This window comes from Bufo gargarizans, chromosome 4 (genome assembly GCF_014858855.1).
Source record: "Bufo gargarizans isolate SCDJY-AF-19 chromosome 4, ASM1485885v1, whole genome shotgun sequence".
Classification (NCBI taxonomy): domain Eukaryota; kingdom Metazoa; phylum Chordata; class Amphibia; order Anura; family Bufonidae; genus Bufo; species Bufo gargarizans.
In genome coordinates, this window is record NC_058083.1 from 215,210,307 (window position 1) to 215,230,566 (window position 20,260).

The 20,260-nt window shown below is 42.3% G+C and overlaps 1 protein-coding gene across 3 annotated transcripts in view; it reads right to left on the reverse strand.

The window, feature by feature from the left end:
* The window catches only part of ABCC5 (ATP binding cassette subfamily C member 5), a 112,686-nt gene that overhangs the window by 56,666 nt on the left and 35,760 nt on the right, over positions 1–20,260 (reverse strand). The window contains exons 6-11 of one of the 3 annotated variants that reach the window (XM_044289346.1): positions 17,083–17,316; positions 8,681–8,854; positions 6,360–6,507; positions 3,107–3,255; positions 2,074–2,181; positions 673–1,023 (exon numbers count right to left, since the gene is read on the reverse strand). In XM_044289346.1, coding sequence (XP_044145281.1) covers positions 673–1,023; positions 2,074–2,181; positions 3,107–3,255; positions 6,360–6,507; positions 8,681–8,854; positions 17,083–17,316 — 1,164 coding nt within the window. Of the gene's footprint in view, positions 1–672; positions 1,124–2,073; positions 2,182–3,106; positions 3,256–6,359; positions 6,508–8,680; positions 8,855–17,082; positions 17,317–18,440; positions 19,211–20,260 lie in introns of those variants that run through there. The other 2 variants (XM_044289347.1, XM_044289348.1) reach the window with 2 other exon arrangements.

Consider the following 20,260-nt stretch of genomic DNA (forward strand, 5'->3'; position numbering starts at 1 on the left):
TACTTAAAGTGTACCTAAAACTTTTAAATAAAAAGCTTATAAAAACCTATTTTAAATGCCCTAAAATAAAAAATTTCTAATATACTAATTTTTTGGGGGATGTTCCACACAAAATAGGCACCTGAAGTTCACGTGTCTATAGCGCTTTGTAAGGCTACTTTCACACTAGCTGAACGGATCCGATCATATTAATGCAGACGGAGGCTCCGTTCAGTACGGATCCGTCTGCATTAATAACTTAGAAATTTTTCTAAGTGCGCAAGATGCCTCCATTCAGACTGCATCAGGGCTGGACGGAGGCGTTCGGGTCCGCTCGTGAGCTCCTTCAAACGGAGCTCACGAGCGGACCGACGAACGCTAGTGTGAAAGTAGCCTAATCCGTACTCTCGTACACTGCTGACATATTAGAGGTGTATGAGAGTACGGATTCCACTGCTGGGCTCAGTGAGCACACATCGCTGCTCCTGCCTGTCTGCTGTGCTAAATCCTGGTGTAGATGGGCTATGCCAGGCTTTAGTGGAGCAGGCAGGCTAGTCCCTGCACCATGCAGAGTGAAGCGAGTGGGCTCTCAGTGTAGTAGAATATGGATTGCAAAAGAATCACCATAAACATGAATATGGACTTCTTAAATTAGTATTTTAATAATAGGATTATATTTCTTTTTTTACCTACCATTTCAATATCCAGATCAATGTTGTATAGAGTCCGCTGCAGCCGTATATTTGATAGCTGGATTTCTTTACCTTCTTCATCAGGGCTGGCTTGCTCATCATTATCCACCAGTAAATGTCCTTTCTGCTCTGCCAGAACAGCCTGTGGCCCTTCGTTCTGCAAATTAGCCTTCTCTTTCTTTCCTTTTGCCCCCTTCTTGTCTTTTTTCAGTTTGGGGGTTGTCTTCGGAGAGCACTGGGTGCTGGCATGGGAAGAATCCCATGCTAATGTAGCATTTTTCAGCTGAATGGTGATGTTTGAGGAGGATGGCTTTTTCTTTACCATGTGAACCTCTTCCATTAGAAATAAACTCTGATAGGAGGTTGTGAGAAAGGTGCAAAGATGAGACAGCAGGTCAGGTCTAGGTCACGCAGGAAGGAAAAACATCAGGCTATACAGTGGAAGGAAAATGCTGCGAAGCAAAAGGTAGCTCATTAGAGTCAACTAACTTCAGATTGAGGGTGACTCTGAGTATTTCTGGAGTAACTCTGCATTCTTCTTATATCAGACAAATAGTTTGGACAAGGCAGAACCCCCATTTATTCGGGGGGTGGGGGGGTGCACTAACCTTATAATATGAATTGAACCTGTACTAGTATAACACACCCATAAAGCAAGGACAACTGAATATAAATACATCCATACTGTTGTACGGTGTTTTACCTTTTTATTTGAAAATGCTAATAAAAATAAACTGATTACAAAAATTAAATATAAAAAACATGCAGCAAACCGAAATCCTCAAAGAATGAACCCCAACCTCATCCCAATATAGCCTATTATCAGCTATCCACCTTCTAAGCCTCCAATAGCCATACCCTGTGCAGCTACACCTAGTAGTCTTAAAACTTACATCCGTGAGATTTGACCAGGAGACCAATCTGACTTGATTGCTAGAGCTGAAACAAATGGCTGTTAGTTTTTTTTTAGTTTTTTTTTAAAGAGCTGGCATGCTCTTCTGGGCCTACATTACCTTTGCGGCAGCCCATAGGTCCCTCTGCCTGCTTCAGTGTAACTTTAACTGGCATGACATAACTCTACGTATATAGACCTGAAGACTGGTTAAGCACAAGAAGTGAGTGTTTTAAAAAGAAACATCTGCAGGTAAGTCCAGCTGTAATAACGTGAGGCAGATGGCGCCAATATTGTGCAGCCAGGAAAAATGCAAATAACCGTTACATACTGTTAACTACATGGACAAGATTATCCCCAGCATGAATCAAAGTGGCCAATTGACTAAAACCTCCAAAAATTAAACCCCAAGTTATAACATTTTGACCCCAGTTAGAAATTTTACATGACCGCATGTCATTTGGATGACTCAGGAAAGAAATGGGACCAAACCTGTGGACAGCAGCTTACCTTAAACCTTTCCATAGATACAGAAGCTTCAGACAGAGATTTCACAGAGAATGGCGTCACCTTTAGCGCAAACGTCATGGAATTAAAGACTGTGACAACTGTAAATGCCTAGGAAAAAAGTGCTCATTTTTAATCTTCACTAAATGAAAACTCCACCATCCGTTAAATTTACAGATGCCTTTTATTTAGTGGTGGAGGAGCCCCATGCAACTCAAAGGCCTATTTGTGCATCTTCTTAGTATCTGTTCGCTCTGACATGATGGCTCTCATTGTTACAGGTTTCAGGAGATTTGCAGGCAGTTGTTAGATTCTGATGAATTTGGTCAAACCGCAGATGTATTATAGTGTTTGCATAAGCAGGGCCCATATGTGTAGGGTAATATACATACATGTAGTTCCCAGTATTTGTAGATCCAGCATTTCTTTGGAAATAATTCACTTCTGTAAACGGGTTCTCTGGATTTTGATATTGATGGCCTTTTACTCAGGATAGTTCATCATTATCAGATTAGCGGGGGATCAGCTGCTCGAAATAAGTAAGTGCTTAGGCCTCTTCCAAGGCCATGTGATGTCACATTCATCAGTTACATGACCTAGGCCAGTGATGGCTAACCTCTGGCACTTTAGCTGTAGTTAAACTACGACTCCCAGCATGCTCTATTCATTTCTATAGAGTTCTCAGAACAGCCAAGCAATTGTGCATTTTGGGAGTTGTAGTTTTACCACAGCTGGAGTGTCGGAGGTTAGCCATCCCTGTCCTAGGCTGTGAATAGGGCTGAGCTGCAATACCAAGCATGGGCGCTATCCAATGGACAGCACTGGTGCTCACTGGAGCTATGGTGAGTGCTTCGACTCCATCAAACACCTGATTGTCCGGAGTGCCTGATGTCAGGCCCTCAACCAATCTCATATTGATGAACTGTCTCGAGGATAGGCCAAAATTGCAGAATGGCTGCGGACCCATTTATACAGTTATGTAAATGCACCCTTAAGGTTATATGTAATAGGTCCCTTCTAAATCATCGTATCTTACCTGGGCAGCGGTGAGATCATATCCAAGCAGCATATGCACAGAGAAAGTGATTACACTGGCAATGACCACAACAATGGGAGCAACTCCCACAGTGATGCTCTGGAAATACCCAGCTTTCTCAAGGATATTGCGTTCAGTTTCTCGTATTTCTAAAAGGAGGAAGAGGTTTATTATAAGAGTACTAGAATGTAAAAGATAATTTTTTAAACATAAGCAATGCCTGCTGCCTTACACAGATAGGGACATTGCACTAATTTTAGTACTGACATAGAGCAATATACAGTTCGCCCAAGATGGGGGAATAACTTTAACCTTTAATAAATGTAGGTTAAAATTAACACATTTGCTATGAACATACTATAAACACATTTGCTATGAACATACTATAAACATATAGCCAATATCTCTGTATATTTCTGGTGCACTTTATACATTTCCCATGCTCACATCACAAAGTAACTGTTTTAGAAGTTAGGTATTAATATAGTCAGTGCTGACCTCTATTGTTGCATCGCCGATCAACTGTATGAGTGCTTTCAAAACTAGCCGGACTCTGGCATAAACTGAGCACTCGCCCTGAAAAGAGCAATCCTGGCCCACACTGGAACCTAAACCTCCCTAACCATCAGGTCCCTGTCCTATGCATTTCGCTGTATCTGCTAGCTCCTCCGGGACTATTAGAAGCAGCATGTGAACAGGTGGGAGTTCAGAATGGCAGTGGCAGACAGCTCTCTCCTTATTGACATACAGACAAACTTTTTCCATGGTTAGTGCAGCATGAATCTGCTGACAGACTCCCTTTAAGAATACTACAATTACAATACCGTATTTCCCGGCGTATAAGATGACTGGGCGTATAAAACGACCCCCAACGTTTTCATTTAAAATATAGGGTTTGGACTACACTCGCCGTATAAGACTACCCCTGAATGCCCAGCCCTCCGTCTTGAAGGACTGGAGATCTGTGAATGGCAGTTATTGGGAGGGGGATCAGTGGATGACATGGCTATGGGTGGGGGGAAATCTATGGATGACACTATATAACATCTTATGCTATAGGTGTCATCCACAGATCTCCCTTCCTATAACAGTGCCATCCACAGACCCCCCCCCCATGACAGTGCCATCCACAGATATCCCCCCCATGACAAAGCCAATCCACAGATATCCCCCCCCCCCCCATGACAAAGCCAATCCACAGATATCCCCCCCCCATGACAAAGCCAATCCACAGATATCCCCCCCCCCATGACAAAGCCAATCCACAGATATCCCCCCCCCCATGACAAAGCCAATCCACAGATATCCCCCCCCATGACAAAGCCAATCCACAGATATCCCCCCCCCATGACAAAGCCAATCCACAGATATACCCCCCCCCATGACAAAGCCAATCCACAGATATCCCCCCCCCCATGACAAAGCCAATCCACAGATACTCCCCCCCCCATGACAAAGCCAATCCACAGATATCCCCCCCCCCATGACAAAGCCAATCCACAGATATCCCCCCCCCCCATGACAAAGCCAATCCACAGATATCCCCCCCCATGACAAAGCCAATCCACAGATATCCCCCCCCCCATGACAAAGGCCAATCCACAGATATCCCCCCCCCCCATGACAAAGCCAATCCACAGATATCCCCCCCCCCCCATGACAAAGCCAATCCACAGATATCCCCCCCCCCCATGACAAAGCCAATCCACAGATATCCCCCCCCCCCCATGACAAAGCCAATCCACAGATATCCCCCCCCCATGACAAAGCCAATCCACAGATATCCCCCCCCCCATGACAAAGCCAATCCACAGATATCCCCCCCCCCCCATGACAAAGCCAATCCAGATATTCCCCCCCCCCCCCCCATGACAAAGCCAATCCACAGATATCCCCCCCCCCCCATGACAAAGCCAATCCACAGATATCCCCCCCCCCATGACAAAGCCAATCCACAGATATCCCCCCCCCATGACAAAGCCAATCCACAGATATCCCCCCCCCATGACAAAGCCAATCCACAGATATCCCCCCCCCATGACAAAGCCCAATCCACAGATATCCCCCCCCCCATGACAAAGCCAATCCACAGATATCCCCCCCATGACAAAGCCAATCCACAGATATCCCCCCATGACAAAGCCAATCCACAGATATGCCCCCCATGACAAAGCCAATCCACAGATATGCCCCCCATGACAAAGCCAATCCACAGATATGCCCCCCATGACAAAGCCAATCCACAGATATCCCCCCCATGACAAAGCCAATCCACAGATATCCCCCCCATGACAAAGCCAATCCACAGATCCGCGCCCCCCCCATGACAAAGCTATCCACAAATTCCTCCCCCCTAAACAGTGCCATCCACAGATTCCCCCTCCCATAACAGTGCCATCCACAGATCCCCCTCCCGACGCTCAGAGGAGTATACATTAACGGTAATCCATAACTAACTTTAAATCAGCGCTCATCTCTTTTTTAGGGTACCTTACTCTCAGCTCCGGTAACAGGCAGTGCGGGCGGCGCTCACTCCCTGACGTCACGCGCCTGCGCCGCCTAGTGGGACTAGCAGGCACGTGACGTCAGTGAGTGAGAACCACCTGCACTGCCTGTTACTGGAGCTGAGAGTAAGGTACCCTAATAAAGAGATGAGCGCCGATTTAAAGTTAGGCCTCATGCACACGACAGTCGTTTTTCTCGGCCTCTGTTCAGTTGTTTTTTTTTTGCAGATAGGATGGGGACCCATTCATTTCAATGGGTCAGCAAAGAAAAATGCTGATAGTTCATCCGTTTGTGTTCCGCGTCCGTTATCAGTGTTTCCCTTCAGCAAAAAAATAAAATAAAATAGTGCACGTCCTACTTTTTTCACATTTGCGGACAAGGATAGGCATTTATTACAAGGGATCTGTGGGAAAAACCAGATCCTCCCCAAAAAACGGATACTGCATCCGTTTTTTTTGCGGATGCAAAAAACAACTGTCGTGTGCATGAGGCCTTACAGATTACAGTTAATAAATGTATACTCCTCTGAGCGGCGGGGCCCTGTATAAGACGACCCCCGACTTTTGAAAAGAATTTCTAGTGTTAGAAAGTAGTCTTATATGCCGGAAAATACAGGATGGTATTAGTAGTATTATACAATGACTTAAAAGCAAAAGCAGCATTAAAAAGTAGGGTATTGCTTTGTGCCTTTATAAAATCAAAAATAGAAAATGAATTAAAAAAATTAAGTGTCCAGTCCTGTACTTACTCTGTACATTTTGTGAGAATGCTTTCACCCATGCATACATCTTAATAAATTTGATGTAATTTAGAACTTCATTCATCTTCTGCACACGTTCATCCGTGACTGAAACGCACTTTCTTCTAAAGTATGCAGTGAGCCTGGATACAAACATCTGCAGGAAAGAAAAAAAATATGAAAAAAAAAAAAAAAAAAAAACATGTTTACTTGTGCCTCATTGTGCTAAAAATTTGATTCTCTAGCCGCTGCCCAAATATGCTTCCTTCACTGCAATAATACAATAAAACGTGCAGCTTAAAGGGACTGTCCTAGTATTCACCATGTATTGAAATGTATTGTTGTAGAGTATAATAAAAGGACAGAAGTGAATCTGTGATAATGAAATGCTGAACTGTCAGTGTAGTTCATAATACACTTGTGGGCGGGACTGTCCAGAGTCATTGAAAGTTGTGGCCTAAGGGCTGTATTACACCAACAGATTATCTGACAGACTTTCTGACCAATCCTTGTTCAAATGGCCAATTACACACAGCTCTTTTGTTATACACAACAACTATTGGTTTGATTGGACAGAAATTAGTCAGATAATCTGTTGAGGTAATACGGCCCTGCTGCATTTTAGAAAATCTGTATTATAGTTACAGTTTAAAAAAAAAAAAAAAAAAAAAAAAAAAAAAAACACAAGTCCATCAAGTTCAACCTTTCTCAGATCAATTATACGACATTGTTAGATAAAAGGGGTTCTGCAGTTTGTTTTAACTGATGATCTATCCTCTGGATAGCTCATCAGCATCTGACCGGCGGGGCTCCAACACCCGGGATCCCCGCCAATCAACTGTTTGAGAAGGCAGCAGCGCTCCAGCAGTGCACAGTGGCCTTCTGTTTACCGCTGGCCCAGTGACGTGACGACTATTAGCAACTGGCCTGGGCGCGGCTAAGCTCTGTTCACTTGAATGGAGCTTAGCCCCGCCCAGGCCATTTGATCCTAGTCGTGACGTCACTGGGCCAGCGGTAAACAGTGAGAAGGCCGCGGCGCTGCTGGAGTTCCGCTGCCTTCTGGAACAGCTGATCGGCGGGAGTCCCGGGCGTCGGATCCCCGCAGGTCAGATGCTGATGAGCTATCCAGAGGAACAAAAACTGCAGAACCCCTTTAATTATAACACTCAATGCGGTTTGCTATTAGATAAGAATCTAGCCCCCTTTTTTAAACACTGACACAGTATCTGCCATTACCACCGCTTGCGGTATTCCATAGACTACTCTAACTGTAACTGTATCCAGGGAAGAAATTTTCAGAGCTGGGGTCTATTCAGAAATCCGTAATGTTTTGCGGTCCGCATATTGCGGACCGCAAAACACTGACACCACACATCGCCAGCACTAAATAGAGAATTCCTATTCATGTCCGCAGCTGCAGACAATAGGACATGCTGTATTTTTTTTTTGCACAGCCGCGGACCGGAAGTTCGGGGCTGCGGACCGGAAATACGGATACTGACAGCACACTGTGTGCTGGCCGCATCTTTTCTGGCCCCATTGAAAATTAATGGGTATGCACCCGTTCCGCATAATTACGGAACGGATCCGGACGTCTGAATGGACCCTTACTGAGCAATAACATTACAGTTGGACATAGAAGAATGGGGGAGGAGGGATCTTCAGATTAGCTGCAATATCTCCTACACAAAGCACACAGAGAAATGGCTCTAGTACTATAATGAGGGAAAAAAAGGCTCCAGCAGGGTCTCTATTTCTCTGCCCCTCTATAGCCGCTTCCTCCTTCCTAGACTTCTATGGTCAACTGTAACCGGATCTCTTACCAAAGCTGAAAAGTCATCTAGAGATGGATATACATTTACCAATGAATGCAGAGTGAATGGCTACTTCCAGAGAAAATGAGCCTGATAAGATATTACGCGTTATTGTCACTCGTACTACTCATTTATGGAAATTTGTTTACAAATGGAGGTACACTTTAAAGGGGTTCTCCAGGATTTTCATATTGATGACCCATCTTCAGGATAGGACATGCCAACAATATCAGCGGGGGACTGACTCCATAGGATAGGTCATCAATATGAAATTCCCAGATAACCCTTGAACACTGGGCAGTCAAAATAAAAATAAAAATATTACAACAGTGCTGTATAGTATGTGCAGTGACCTACTAATTTAATAATAAAAAGGTCACAAAATTGAAAGGGGTGGACCTCCAATATGTGGATCTAAATACACAGCTCTAACATAGACCCACAATATGGCCGTGTATATAAAAAACAGGGATGAAGTCACACAAAATAAAGTTAAAACTGTATGAAATAACTTACCATAGCTGGGTAAAACATGATGAACACTGCAGAGCCAAGGAAACCAGTGGGACCCAATACATAGACATTGTACACCATTCCAAGGACTGCAACTATGGGCCCTCCTGCCAGCAGACTGCCAACAGCTGCAGCTTCAAACACTCGCTGCCCATCAGTGGAGCAAACATTTATCAGCTGGGAATCATAACATGGTAGTTATTAAAACCAGACCCCAATGATTAACAAAGATGCTGCAATTAGAACTTATTATATACATCTTTTGATAAAACACATTCATTTCATAAAGTATATAAAGCATATCCATTCCCGGATTAAGGAATTTCACGCCAACTCTAACCAACCATCTAGGGTCATTCCTAAATTCATATAATCCTCCTCACCTTCAAGACCAATATACTTTATAGAATACATTAGAGAGAAAAATGCTGCTCTGCTATCAACCAGATAGCGGAAGGTCTAATTAGGCCCCTTTTTACACGGGCGAGAATTCTTCGCGGGTGCAATGCGTGAGGTGAACGCATTGAAATCCATGACTTCAGGACCTGACCTGGGCAAGGTTAATCACAACTATATTTACAAATGCCTATGAGGGCAATAGAAACCCATCTTGGCCCAAGTACAAACTAATACTTCACTTTTATTATATTATTCATTAAAAAGTGTCACTGGTGGGTGTGATTCACATGTGATGGGACACAGACAAACAAACAGAATAACCTTCTAAGGTATTAAAAACACAGCCTACGACCCACTGTGAGAGATGGTGGATATGACTGGTTGGAGGCGATGTGTGTAATTGCTCGCTCCAAACAACATGAGAACTGCAAATTGTGCTACAACGTCCCACAAGTATTGTTCCAACTAATTTCCAGCTGGAATTACTGATTTTATTATCAGATATCAATAGTGGGAGACTGAAGCCTTCATCCCACTATATGGATTGAGAAGCTGTTTGACAGCCTACAGTTTACCAAACACAACATACACTTGTCATATGTGCGGCCGACTGGAGTGTGTGGACTACTGATAGTGCCAGTCAGGTACCAGTGAACGGGCCCAGCCCCTGTTTATTACTGACAGGGTAAATTGCCACGTCTGTAAATACTGATGCCTACTCAAGCTGATTGTACAGCAAAAAAACAGATTTACAGGTTGTTGCCCTTTATTTGTGAAGGGGGATTTGTGGCATCAACCCTCTACACAACTGGGAGTGCTATTTAGCAACTGGCAATTAAGTACAGACGATGGCAATACTGTTGATCACCTGAATGTGAACTCATTGAACCCGCACTGAATCAGGACACATTCACTATAATAGGGCTGTTCAGATGAGCGGTGATTTTCACGCATCACTTGTGCGTTGAGTGAAAATCACAGCATGTTCTATATATTCACGAATGGGGATGCGTGAAAATCGCAAGCACCCGCAAGCAAGTGCGGATGCAATGCGAGTTTCACGCATGGTTGTTAAGGAGACGAGGGATGAGTTACCCGGGACCCCATTTACTTTATTATTTTCCATTATAACATGGTTATAATGGAAAATAGCATTCTTTAATTCAGAATGCTAAGTAAAAGGTACATTGTGGGTTTAAAAATAAAATACGCAACTCACCTAATCCACTTGATCAAGCAGCCAGGCTTGTCTTATGTTGTTCTTCTTGCAGGACCTGACTGGAAAAGGACCTTCGGTGACGTCAGCGCAGGTCCTGCTGAATGAAGATAGAAGAACCTTCTATCTTCATTCAGCAGGACCTGCGCTGACGTCACCGAAGGTCCTTCTCCAGCCAGGTCCTGCAAGAAGAAGAAAGAAGATGAGCCCGGCTGTGCAATCAAGTGGATTAGGCGAGTTACATATTTTTTTTATTTTTAAACCCACAATAGACCTTTTACTTAGCATTCTGAATTAAAGAATGCTATTATTTTCCCTTCTAACCATGTTATAATGGAAAATAATAAAATATACAGAACACCAATCCCAAACCTGAACTTCAGTGAAGTCCGGGTTCGGGTCTGGGTACCACAGTCCATTTTTTATCAAGCACGTGCAAAACGCATTGCACCCACGCGATAAAAACTAAACATCGGAACCCAAATCGCGTACCTATTCGCATGATTTTCCCTGATGGTAGACGCAACGCATCCGGACACACTTGTCTGCAAGGGGCCTTACGGTCTTTCCATTTCATCCACCATATCGGCAACAAATGAGAACTAACAGATTACAATGTGGGGGGGGGGGGGGTAACTGCTTGCAATACAGAAGCAGAAATAGTCAGGCAATAGTGTTTTATGAAAGTACTGATACTAGACCAAGTTGCCGCCTTGCATATCTGATCAAGAGACACCCCGGCTTTCTCTGCCCATGAAGAAGCCATAGCTCCAGTGGAATGGGCCTTTAATTCCAGTAGGACAATTTTGACACATTAGGGAGTAGCAGCAAGAAATAGTTGTTTTTATCCAACGTCCTATGGATGCTTTGGAGAGCTTCTTCCCTTTATTTTTCCCCGCAAACTATATTAAAAAGGTTATCATCCTTCCTGAAAATTTCTGTGGCCTTTAAGTACTGAATAATTGTCTCGCTTACATCTAAGAGATGACATATTTTCTTCAGTGGGATCTTTTGGGTCACTACAGAAGGATGGCAATATACAGACGTGGACAAAATTGTTGGTACCCTTTGGTCAATGAAAGAAAAAGTCACAATGGTCACAGAAATAACTTTAATCTGACAAAAGTAATAATAAATTAAAATTCTATAAATGTTAACCAATGAAAGTCAGACATTGTTTTTCAACCATGCTTCAACAGAATTATGTAAAAAAATAAACTCATGAAACAGGCATGGACAAAAATGATGGTACCCCTAGAAAACACAGAACATAATGTGACCAAAGGGACATGTTAATTCAAGGTGTGTCCACTAATTAGCATCACAGGTGTCTACAACCTTGTAATCAGCCATTGGGCCTATATATATGGCTCCAGGTAATCACTGTGTTGTTTGGTGATATGGTGTGTACCACACTCGACATGGACCAGAGGAAGCAAAGGAAAGAGCTGTCTCAAGAGATCAGAAAGAAAATTATAGACAAGCATGTTAAAGGTAAAGGCTATAAGACCATCTCCAAGCAACTAGATGTTCCTGTGAGTACAGTTGCACATATTATTCATAAGTTTAAGATCCATGGGACTGTAGCCAACCTCCCTGGACGTGGCCGCAGGAGGAAAATTGATGACAAATCTAAGAGACGGATAATCCGAATGGTAACAAAAGAGCCTAGAAAGACTTCTAAAGAGATTCAAGGTGAACTTCATGCTCAAGGAACATCAGTGTCAGATCGCACCATCCGTCGTTGTTTGAGCCAAAGTGGACTACATGGGAGACGACCAAGGAGGACACCATTGTTGAAAACGAATCATAAAAAAGCAAGACTGGAATATGCCAAACTACATGTTGACAAGCCACAAAGCTTCTGGGAGAATGTCCTGTGGACAGATGAGACAAAAATCGAAGTTTTTGCCAAGGCACATCAGCTGTATGTTCACAGACGAAAAAATGAAGCATATCAAGAAAAGAACACTGTCCCTACTGTGAAACATGGAGGAGGCTCTGTTATGTTCTGGGGCTGCTTTGCTGCGTCTGGCACAGGGTGTCTTGAATCTGTGCAGGGTACAATGAAATCTCAAGACTATCAAGGAATTCTAGAGAGAAATGTACTAGCCAGTGTCAGAAAGCTTGGTCTCAGTCGCAGGTCATGGGTCTTGCAACAGGACAATGACCCAAAACACACCGCTAAAAACACCCAAGAATGGCTAAGAGGAAAAAATTGGACTATTCTAAAGTGGCCTTCTATGAGCCCTGACCTCAATCCTATTGAGCATCTTTGGAAGGAGCTGAAACATGCAGTCTGGAAAAGGCACCCTTCAAACCGGACACAACTGGAGCAGTTTGCTCATGAGGAGTGGGCCAAAATACCTGCTGAGAGGTGCAGATGTCTCATTGACAGTTACAGGAAGCGTTTGATTGCAGTGATTGCCTCAAAAGGTTGCGCAACAAAATATTAAGTTAGGGGTACCATCATTTTTGTCCATGCCTGTTTCATGAGTTTATTTTTTTACATAATTCTGTTGAAGCATGGTTGAAAAACAATGTCTGACTTTCATTGGTTAACATTTATAGAATTTTAATTTATTATTACTTTTGTCAGATTAAAGTTATTTCTGTGACCATTGTGACTTTTTCTTTCATTGACCAAAGGGTACCAACAATTTTGTCCACGTCTGTAATTTCCTGGTCATTATGAAAATTTGAAACTTCTCTACATGAAAAAGCTTGGCTCTCTCCTATGCGTCTAGCAGATGTTATTGCCATTAAGAAGGCCATCTTGAGAGAGGTTTTTTCAGGAGATGTCTGTCATTGGGGCAAATGGAGATTTTGTCAACCCATTAAGGACTAAGTTTAGCTCCATTTGAGGAAACATATATGTTTTAATGGCGGTCTAAGTCTGGATGCGGCTTTTCTAAACCTCCTAACCCACCTGTGGTCAGCTAGGTTGGTATGGTAGAAGGCCCCTAGGGCTGATATCTGCACTTTCAAAATACTTGGCCTAAGGCCTATGTATAGGCCTCTTTGGAAGAATTCTAAGAATTTTATCTGGATGGGCTTCTCCCAACCACAAACAGTACTTTTTCCAGAGCTTTAGATAAATGGCGGCAATAACTTTCTTAATCCAAGAGGCCTCTACTTCTTAGGATCTCTCTTTCAGAATCCAGGCCGATAGTTTGAGGAGACCTGGGTTTTGACGTAGGATTGGCCCCTGTGAAAGAATGTCCTCCTGAAAAGGTATCTGCCATGGATCTTCCAGAGCTAAGTTTTTGAGGATGGAGAGCCAGCTTATCTTGGGCCAATATGGGGTTATCAATATTACTGTCACCAGGTCTGTTAGGATCTTCTGCAGAACCCTAGGAATTAACACCCAAGGAGGGAACGCATATGCCAGATTCCAAGTCCATTTTACTGAGAGGGCATCTACTGCCCAAGGCTTTTCCCTGGGATCTAGGGAACAAAAGTGTTTGACCTTTGTATTTCTTTTTGAGGCAAATAAGTCTATTTGTGGTTGGCCCCAACTGGCTACTATTTTTTTTAAATACCTCTGGATTTAATGACCATGCTCCTGGGTTCAGAATCTTATTGCTTAGGAAATCTGCCTTTGAATTTTCTGCTCCTTTCAGATGAATTACTGTAATAGATAGGACATGTTCTCTGCCCAAGAAAATATTTCTCTTGTTAGGGATCTCAACTTTTGGGACCTTGTGCCCCCTTGATGTTTTAGGTAAGCGACAGCTGTCGTGTTGTCAGAGAATATTTTTAGATGTTTTTTGTTTAATAGATTTAATTCTAAAAGTTCCTCAGACCGCTCTTAATTCTCTGTAATTTGATGACTTGTTCCTTATTTCTTCTAGGCCACTTTCCTTGCCAATTTGAGGAGGCCACTTTTGCTCCCCATCCTATCGCGCTTGCATCTGTTACCATTTGTATTTCTGGTTCTTTTTGCCAGATTACTCCTCTGGCTAGGTTTGTTTCCTTCTTCCACCAATTTAAATCCGATTTTATCAGGAGTGGAATTTGTATTACCTTTTCTGAGGATGACTATGCCTTGTTACAACTGCTTAATTAAACTATTTTGTATCCATTTTTTACAATATCTAGAGCCCAAGGGTGCGAGGTTATGGATTCCCACTGGGTCAACAAAATGTTCAATCTCCAGCCTACTCTGGCATCATTGTTTTTCATTTTGGGGGTTGAGGAGGAAACACCTTCTTTTACCCCCACCCCTTCTGATAACTCCAGCGCCTGTTTTTTCCTTTTCCCCCATATGGCCTGGATTGTTGACTGTAGGAACGAAAAAACGTCCTTTTTTGTTCTTCAGGGAAACTCTTCTTTTTGTCTGTGGCCTTTTCTAGGATCTTATCTAGAACATTCTCCTGAGAACGCTATAGAGCACAAGTTTGATTTGGAGGTTCTGTTACCCCCAGGATTTCATCCAAAGTGCGCACCTAACTGAATTTGAAAAGTCGAAATCTTTAGCTGCGTCTGCCAGGAACGCCGTGGTGGATTTCAGAAGAGGAATAGACTGCAGAATTTCTTCTCATGGGGTTTTATTTCTTATTTGGTATTCTAGTTTATTAAGCCAGAAGTACATGGCTCTAGCAACAGATGTGGCTGCAATATTTGTTTTCACCCCAAACATAGACGCTTCTCAACATTTTCTTAGAAGCTGTGGGGATTCAGGGGTGCAGCACAGAGGAAAAGTAGAAGTTCTTGGTTCAAAACATCAGTGTTTATTCACACGTGAAAGCAAAACAAAAACGCAAGTTGCTTGGTGATCGTTCACACATGAAAAGTTCTTATACAAAACAGTCACCTTTTCTCCTGGGGTTACTTCACACTCTGTTCGACCTCACATGGGTCTGACCCCCCCAGCCTAGCTCAAGCCAAAGATCCCAAAAAGCCCTCAGATCACAGCACAGACCTCCTGAGCTCCACTATAAGACAGAGGTAATCCTCTCCACCTGGCAGTGCTGGCTGGTTTTTATGCCTGCAGCCTGGTATATTGGGAGTAGTCACCCACCCAGCACTTTGACTACTCCCAGATCAGCTATTATAGCCATACTAAGTATCAAGGTGTCAAACAGCAACTGCTGCTGACACAAAAAACGGCTCTTAATCCACCGAGGCCAGGAACCTCGGTGACACGTACCCATCATCCACGATTATTCTTTGTACCTTCCCTACACCGCTTTCCGTTCCATTGGGTCATGTAATTGGGATGCGTCCTCAAATGGCAGAGAAGTTTTCTTTAAAAGTTTTGCCACTTGAATGTCTATTTTAGGTGTTTTATACAATATTTTTGCTTCAGCAGGATCAAAGAGAATCTTTTTCCTAAATTCTCTAGAGACATCCAGTCTCCTTTCTAGATCCGCCCATTCATCAAGGACCATTTCTTTAATATTTTCATTAATAGGGAAGACCGTAGCTTTTTTTGTGCGTAATCCCCCAAACATTTCATTTTGTACCGATCTCCCCATGGTCTCTCTCACTGCCTTATGTAGTTCCTCCATCTCTAAGGAAAGTATTTATCGTCCTCCACTATCTCTCCTTCTCACAATTTATCATATTCAAGATCCTGTTTAGAGACAGACACCACCTCGTCCATGTCCTCAACATGAGAGGAGGAAGGGAGGATAATCTTGGTTTCTTAGCAGGAGGTGTGTTTTGAAGGGGAATAAGAGGCCAGTGAGGATGTAATTTCATCCTGAATCATGGATTTTACTTCCATAAGGATAGACTGTTACTCTTCTTTCAGAAGGTCACCCATGCAAGCTTTTCAATGTTTCCTTTTATATCCCTCAGGTAATTTTTATTTTATTTTTTTTAACAATTGACACACTTGTGATATTATGATTTAATTTTTGCTTCTTTAAGGGTACTTTCACACTTGCGGCAGAGGATTCCGGCAGGCAGTTTCGGAACTGCCTGCCGGATCCGTCAATCCGGACGCAAACTAATGGCATTTGTCAGATGGATCCAGATTCTTCTGGCAAATGCATTGAAATACCGGATCCCTCTCCAGTGTCATTGGCATAGGCTGCAGGAGGGCTGAGGAGAAGATTGGTCAGCCAATCTTTTTACACAAACTAAATAAAAATAAGCTGTAGCTTAAGAAAAAAAAAATACTCCTCTTAAGGAGTCCTCTCTGTGTAGTGCCCCGTAGGGACAGGAAAACACTGAGGGGTGAGAGTGGGTGGGGGGCTTTTAAATTCTCTGTATTTCCTGCCCCTACAGAGGTCAAGGGGTCAATCTCATCCGTTGCAGTAATGGTGGATGAAAAAGAAATATGATTAGAAAAGGACTACTCAACAAATGTATATACTGTAAATATACTTAAAATAATAAAAAGGCAGACATATACAATGTATGCTACCCATACCCATGCAAAGTAATTCTTGTTATTGTAACTTAACCATCCCCATCGCCAAAAGCAGCTATGGTTGGCATCTCTGAACAGAGAATACATCTTGCATGCAAATTTCAACGGTTTTATTATAGAAACAAAGGGTCAACAACCTAACTGCAAGTAGTAAGTAAGGGCTACATTATACCAAGAGATTATCTGACCAATCATTGGTCAGGCGGCCAATTACACACGCAGATCTTTTGTTATACACACAAACTATTGGTCCGATTGGACAGATATTGGTCAGATAATCTGTTGGTGTAATACAGCCATAAGTAGCATAGTAACAGACTCCAGAAGAGAAAAGCAAAATTTTACCACGTTAGGGAAACTGAATAACTAGCCAGTAGTATAGTCAAGAAAAATATATATATTACACACCTCTCCCAGTGATTTCTCCTTTATGTTCTTTAGCTTAAGAATCTTCTTAAACGCCATGGTAAGTATCGCTCCTCGCAGACGGGAACCAGTTCGATAATTCAAACCCCAAGTGAGTGCCAGGGACCAAGATCTGACAATCTCAGTCATGAGTAGCCCAAACACTAACAACAAGCTGTATGAGAGGTCCGTATCACTTTGCTGGGTATACTCCAAGAGGCTTTTCACTACGAACGCCTACGGGGAGAGAGGCAAAAGGGCATGAGGCGCCTAGCAAGCGTTTTACAACAATTTTTACCATGCTTTATGCCAAGTTAGAATACTGCCAGTGATTTTCGAAAGACCTAACAGAAAGACAATACCGTTGGAGGCAAGTGTGTAACGCTTGGAGACTGTGAAGAGCAAGTATATAAAAACATATAATGCTATTTGGTTACACATACACCTTCAAAGAAGCAATGGCAGAATTGTGACAGGACTCAGCATTCTAACTTAACATAAAACTTACTTCATGAGTAGTACAATACCAATATAAAAAACTGGTTTATAAGAAAACAGAGGCATTGAAAAAAAAAAATGAAAAAAAAAAAAAAAAAAATTCTTAATGCAAATACTTAATTTGTTTTCAACGTGCGCATTGGATAAAAAGGAACAGTTGTACCTACAGTTGTACGGGGAAGAGAAGGACATTTTGGCAATAAATTCCTGAAAATAAATATCAGCAGTTTATTATCATAGAGAAAAAAAAAAAAAAAAAAAGCAGCACGTTAAAACAATACAAGTCAGTTGTATACTCTGGACACTTTACGCTTACCCAGGCAACCCAGTCTTCCACTATACCAAAAGGTCTGAACGGTGGTTCACATTTCAGCCGTCTCTTTTATAATGATCTTTCCTATTTGACAGTTTCGTTATCTCTAAATAAATAACCAATTTACACTACTTCAAAGCTATTTTGCCAACAGTGGATAAAAAACTATGAACTTAGGAAAAAAACAAAATTTTATTAAGGGAGTGGGGGTTGTATGTCACCAACAGATTCCAACAAGCACTTCCGTAATAACAGAATCACATACAATTCAGAAACAAAACAAGAGAGCAAGTGGGTAATATACAAATCTCAAACATTCTACCAATCCATTCCAACTTGTTCTGGAAAGAAGCATAAATTTTTTTTTAAAAGTTAAAAAAAAAATCCTATTCGTAATTTTCTTGCGCTGTATCCAATATTTGTCGCCAAGATGAGAAAAAGGAATTTTATCGAGATATACAAGATTCATCAATAGATCAGAACGGTTATCAGATGACTGGAATCTTTCGAGTCTCTTCTAGTCCTTTTTACAACAGTCTTTTCAAGCTGAGCCAATCAACCAGTTGGCATGTGGCTGGCACAGAAGCTTTGAGTGCGTATGCCATTAGTAGGTATGAAGGAACCGGAGGTTACGCATTACCCAGCCTGCCTTTCCTGTTATTACAGGATGAGTCCGATGAGTCCATGTCCTTGTAGTTTCCCCAAATCAGCCCTGTTGGGGGTAACTTTCAGCTCATAATTGTATAAGGGAAAGGCAGCACTTGGAAAGGCGGACAGACTGCACATTAGGTTGCTTGTTTGGAAAAGGAACACTGGGGGTACCTGCTTGTGTAAAATTTTGGCACTGGAGGATGAAGCAATCTAATTTAAAAACACTGGATACATAGAAGAAGAAAAAAAACACAGATACAGCAAGATAACTGAAGACCTGCTTCTACTGAGCTTTGCAGAGGCACTGTAGGAAGTGTGTGAACCTCCTGACGCCAGGCAGAGACTCAAGAAAAAGCAGTATGTTCCGTATCCAATGACAAAAAGGCTAATAAAAGAAACGCTCAGCATTCACAATTATAAATTTACCAGGTGAAAATAAAATAAAAAAAATAAAAGAGAAATAAATGTAGAATGGGAGGCAAATAATGAAAGCACTGTTAAGAGTTAATGAGAGAAACTCTGCAGATTAATGTTACCATAGGCTTAAGCTTCTTGTGGTTGTAAGCATTCCCGTGGAATAAATAAGACCTTACCTTAGACTTGCACTGCGTGTGTTTCTGCCCAGCTTGCCTGGCTGAATCTGGCCGCAGAACTGCCACCCTGGAAATTCTAAAGAATAGCTTCTGTCATTGGTTCCACTACAGAGGTTACGTTAGTAACGATCCCCCTCCCACCCCACCATTAGTCCAGCGTCTCACATGGCAAACAGGAGAGGCTGGATTAAAGAGACAAAACATGTAAAACCAAACCACTGTACTTTTATAGTACACCCCAATATTCTTCTAGCTCTCAATTGGGGGACAGTCATTTGAAAATACATAACATTAAATACCTTCCAGTGAAGAATATTTCTATGACATGGCCTTTAAACCAACTTTTCAAGGCAAGGACAGGAATATATCACCTTGGAATGGCAGGTTGTGAGCCCAAAAAACATTCTAACAGGAAGAGAATCTTAGGAGTCCATATTACACCACAGAAAGAGAAACAACTAAATAAAAATCTCCCTGAACAGCTTAAAATGGACACTTACTGTTAAGAAATCAAGAGTCCATACATAGCAGCTCTAAGAGCATTAGGTGCTATAGTCACTAAATTACGCTCACTTTCTTCCTACTGACCAGTTCTCAGGTTCTACCATGGTTTGTTTCCTACTACAGGAAGACATGTTTCTTCTGATCTCATAAGAGGAACCTCGCATATCATCTGACATTGCCATAAAATGCCAACACCACTAAATCCTTCAAAAGATTCAACTCCATACATTTAGCCTCGTGACGTGAACTAAGGTCCTAAGGAACAGAATAGTGGATGAGCAGCACACCAAGGTGTGGTGTCAAAACAGGCTTGAAAAAGGCCATGTCAGACGAAATGTCATATCTGGATTAAAGCGATATGCACCTTGCACAATTGGAGTGCTGCCTCTGCTCTTTCATTACTTGAACTGAAGACTATGGAACTAACAGAATCCGATAATATCTAGCATGGGCCTGAAAATGAAGCCACTAGTACAAGTCCTCTGGGAACACCCATCGCCTATGTAGTGTAACAATGACAGAAGCTCTTCTTAAGGAAGCTTGTTTTGTTAAGTTTGGAGCATTCTACGTGTAACAGTACGCCTACAACTTTACACTCAACATTATCAAAACAATTGTATCC